At 38.6% G+C, this 4189-nt stretch overlaps 1 protein-coding gene across 3 annotated transcripts; it reads left to right on the top strand.

The window, feature by feature from the left end:
* The first annotated feature begins 193 nt into the window (after nt 1–193).
* Nucleotides 194–3261, top strand: LOC110664441 (cysteine-rich receptor-like protein kinase 25). Of its 3 annotated transcripts, none has more exons than XM_058130391.1 (7): nt 194–1206; nt 1278–1388; nt 1502–1683; nt 1771–1981; nt 2075–2312; nt 2682–2766; nt 2853–3261. In XM_058130391.1, exons 1-7 carry the CDS (start codon nt 414–416, stop codon nt 3156–3158), a joined length of 1926 nt encoding a protein of 641 aa, XP_057986374.1. In that variant the 5' UTR covers nt 194–413; the 3' UTR covers nt 3159–3261. The 3 variants fall into 3 exon arrangements, with proteins under 3 accessions (XP_057986374.1, XP_057986373.1, XP_057986375.1); XM_058130390.1 differs by having other exon boundaries at nt 2619–2766; XM_058130392.1 differs by lacking the exon at nt 2682–2766 and having other exon boundaries at nt 2853–3046.
* The last annotated feature ends 928 nt before the right edge of the window (nt 3262–4189 follow it).

Below are 4189 nucleotides of genomic sequence, written 5' to 3'. Positions count from 1 at the left end.
ATAAGGTATGGACAGCGAGGTGACCTAGAAAGGTGTTCTTGTAGCCTAACGAGTGTCTAAAACGGCCTAAGAGCTCCTTTGTATCCAAAAGGAATGTCCTTGTAAGTGAATGATAAGCATCTCCCAAATTATCTTCAAACGCGCAGAGAAATTTCCAAATATCTTCCCCACACCCCTAACCCCCAACACACCCCCCCCAAAAAAAAAAAAAAAGAAAAAAGGCTCTTCACTCTGTCAAGCAAAGGCCTGAAAATCTTTTTAGCATCCTTGCATAACACCGCCAGTCATCACTCATCAAAAGTTATTCTCTTCTTGTTTGTGTGTGTTACAATCAAAAGCTGATCTTAAATCAAGGAGATACAAAAAAAAAAAAAAACAGGGGAACCAAGACTTAATTTCCAAATCAGGGGAAAATGTTTCCTTTCAATGTCTTTGTAACCCTGGTTTTAATACTATCATTCATACTTGATTTGTTTAATCTCCCTGGCGTTGGAGGAATCGTCCGGCTCTATAGCTATTGCAAAAATGGCACTAGCTTCACACCAAATGGTATCTATCAGCAGAATCTTAATTCCTTGCTCTTTTTTCTTTCTTCTAATGCAACACAAGAGAAGGGATTCTACTACACCACCGCCGGTCAAGACCCTTCCAACATGGCCTACGGCCTTTTCCTTTGTCGGGGGGATATTGTCCTCTTGAAAGGTGTCTGCCAAGAATGTGTCCTGGCTGCTAGCAAAGATATTGTTCAATATTGCCCTAAAGAGAAGGTGTCGATCATTTGGTATGATGAATGCATGCTACGTTATTCCAATGAATCTTTCTTCTCTCAAGTGGGAGAAGACCCTGCGTACGCACAGTGGAACCCCGAACCACCAGTAAACGAATCAGAGCGCTTGACGGAGTTAGCGACAACAACGATGCGCGATGTGGCAGCACGGGCTGCAAATGATCGGTCTGGTAAAAGATTCGGCACCGAAGAAGTGAATTTCACGAGTTCTCAAACAGTGTATACACTTGTGCAGTGCACCCAAGATTTATCTGTTGCCGACTGCAGCAAGTGCCTTCGAGAAGCTATTGGTGCCTTACCCTACTGCTGTTATGGAAGAAAAGGGGGCAGAATTATATATCCTAGTTGTAATGCTAGATATGAGTTGTACCCATTTTATCGTGTTGAGGATATTCAAGCCCCACCGCCATCTACAACAGGTAGTGATGCAATTGATCTTTTTTTTTTCTTGGGGAAAGGATCTTGAATCTTGATATGGAACGATACGCAGGAGATAACCGGAAGATGATCCTGCTTGTTGTGGGAATACCAACGGTGCTAATAGCAATTCTCGTTGGGTCTGGTCTTGTCTATTTGCAGCGGAAAAGAGGAAAAGAACAGGGTAATTCAACTGAGTGATTACTGGTTTAGCGATCTATGTAGGACAAATTGATTTCAGAAATACTAAGAACTAGAATCCCTTTGGTTCCCTTTAATTTTCCTTCTTATTTGCAGAAAAAGGAAAAGACCTGCCCGAATTGTTACAGGACTTGGCAAGCCCTAGTATGACAGAAGAAGGTAATTTGCCGAATTCCGTGGAGCTTCCTGTTATGGATCTAACTACTATAAGAGAAGCAACAGACAACTTTTCGGATTCAAATAAACTTGGGCGTGGCGGGTTTGGCACTGTTTACAAGGTACCATATATCATATCTCATTTGCTTTTATATCACTTAGTTAAATAGCTATGCATTGGCCTTGATTAATCACAGATCCATTTTCAGGGTGTGTTAGCAGACGGGAAGGAAATAGCTGTTAAAAGGTTGTCAAAGAAGTCATTTCATGGGTTGCTGGAGTTGAAGAATGAAATCATACTAATTGCAAAACTCCAACACCGGAACCTTGTGAGGCTCCTGGGATGTACCATAGAGGGAGAGGAAAAATTGCTCATATATGAGTTCATGCCTAATAAAAGCCTTGATTTCTTTCTCTTTGGTTTGACTTTTAAACCTCAAAATTCACCTCATTCTCTATACTAAACTATTGACCAAAAAAAAACTATTTTATTTGTTAATCTTTATCTTTCAGATTCAAGCAAGCGTATGCAACTTGATTGGCAAAGACGGCTTAGCATTATCAATGGAATTGCTCGTGGCCTATTATATCTGCATGAAGATTCTCGTCTCAGAGTTATTCACAGAGACCTCAAGGCTGGTAATATATTGCTTGACAGCGAGATGAACCCAAAGATATCTGATTTTGGAATGGCAAGGATTTTTGGTGGAAAGCAAAGTGAGGCTAATACAAATACAGTCGTAGGAACCTAGTAAGTTAGATAATTTCTTTTTTTCCCTTCTCATTTTTGGGGGATTATTGCACCTTCTGAATTTGGAATCAATTTAACAATCTCAAGAATCCAAAATTACAAATGATAAGAAATATGATCAACACATTTAAATGTTATTAATGAGTTTTAGTTGCTGGAGTCATCTCCCAAACTACAAAATTTCAAAGTTTGAATTCTAATTAGAGCTATATATATATATATATAACCCATAAAATCATTCAATAGTGATTAAAAGATTAAAAAATTTTAACATATGATATTTTTTTTTATTTAATTTTTGAATAGTGGATACATGGCACCAGAGTATGCGATGCGAGGATTATTATCACTAAAATCCGATATTTTTAGTTTTGGTGTTCTCTTATTAGAGATAATAAGCGGGAAAAAGAACAGTGGATTTTTTTCAAATAATGGAGAGAGTCTCCTCATATTTGTAAGTTCCTATTCTTAACTATCTCAACTTGTTCTGTAGCAAAAAAAAATTATTAAAAGTCTTGTAATATTAATTTTGTATTACAGGCATGGAATCTGTGGTTTGAAAATCAAGGATTAGAGTTGATGGATCCGTTACTTGTAAACTCATGCGTGGAAGCTGAGGTACTGAAATGCATCCAAATTGGGTTGTTGTGTGTGCAAGATGACCCAGCAGACAGACCAACTATGTCTTCGGTCGTTTTAATGTTAGGAAATGATACCATGACACTTCCTCAGCCCACAAAACATACATTTTCTGTTAAAACAGTTGTCGAAAGTAAGGAATCATCATCAAATTATGAAGCTTTTTCTGTCAATGAGATGACTGTTTCAGATATGTTACCGCGGTGAATTGTCGTGTATTTCTTGTAATCTAGCATATATTTAAGTACTAAACTTGTTGGAGCCAAGTTTAAATAATTTGGATAACTTCTGTTGGTGATCTTATTATTAACATCATTGTTTAATTTCTCCAAAAGCTTTTTGGCTTGAATTTTTTAGTAATTGACACACAAATATGATAATACACAATCGAAACACATTTTAATTAATAAAATAAAAAAAAGCAACCCAGTACACAAAACATTCCACACTTACAGGTTTTGGAGAAAGTTGATGTACACAATCTCAGCATGTATTTAATTAAAAAAATGGTGGAAAAAATGCATTTTTTTTCATGTGTTGGATTCTTAAAAGAATTGTTAGCGTTCCTTGGCCGTCATCTCTCCACAACCTCCCCCCCCCCCCCCCCCCCACCAAAAAAAAAAAAAATTTTGTTCAGTTTGCCGTTATTTTTTTCTTTTTTTTTTTTTTTTTTATCAGTTTCTTCCTTTTGAGTTGTCTAGTTTTCTGTGTCTCCTTTTTTGGAGCCTTAGTACCCCTCTTGAATGAGGCTTTAGTTGGGTCTCTGTGGTTATTCCTAGTGTTGCAGGAGTTCTCCCTTTGAAGTGGGTATGATACTCATGGGAGTAGTTTGGTTGGCAGTAGCAGAGCTTCGGTACCGATGGAGTCACCTTTGCTGTCAGTGCTTCGCATGCAAGGTCCTGGATATGCCAAACCTTTTCCCGGTCCATCCGGCACTGGTCCAAGTCTCTGTTCTAAGTCGGTGTTTGCTACAAATCTCCTGCCCATCTGGGTTTATAAGCGTTGGAAGCAGGGGAGATTTTTGGTTTGTTTGGGGTGATTATGCTCCTTTCTAATGTTGATCATTAGTCTCCCCTGTATGGCTTGAGTTTCTGCCAAGCTTTCCCCTATCGAGGCCAGTGGAGTGTTGTTAGTGATGGAGGAAGCTCACCGGCTGCTACTGAAGATGGAAATCGGTTCTTACCTAGTTAGTCAAGGGCTCCATATTTGTTAGGATTTGGATCCTCTTTCGCTGGGTT

Source organism: Hevea brasiliensis, chromosome 11 (assembly GCF_030052815.1).
Source record: "Hevea brasiliensis isolate MT/VB/25A 57/8 chromosome 11, ASM3005281v1, whole genome shotgun sequence".
Classification (NCBI taxonomy): domain Eukaryota; kingdom Viridiplantae; phylum Streptophyta; class Magnoliopsida; order Malpighiales; family Euphorbiaceae; genus Hevea; species Hevea brasiliensis.
Note: the sequence above shows the minus strand (reverse complement) of the source record. Positions and strands in the feature narration are given on the sequence as shown.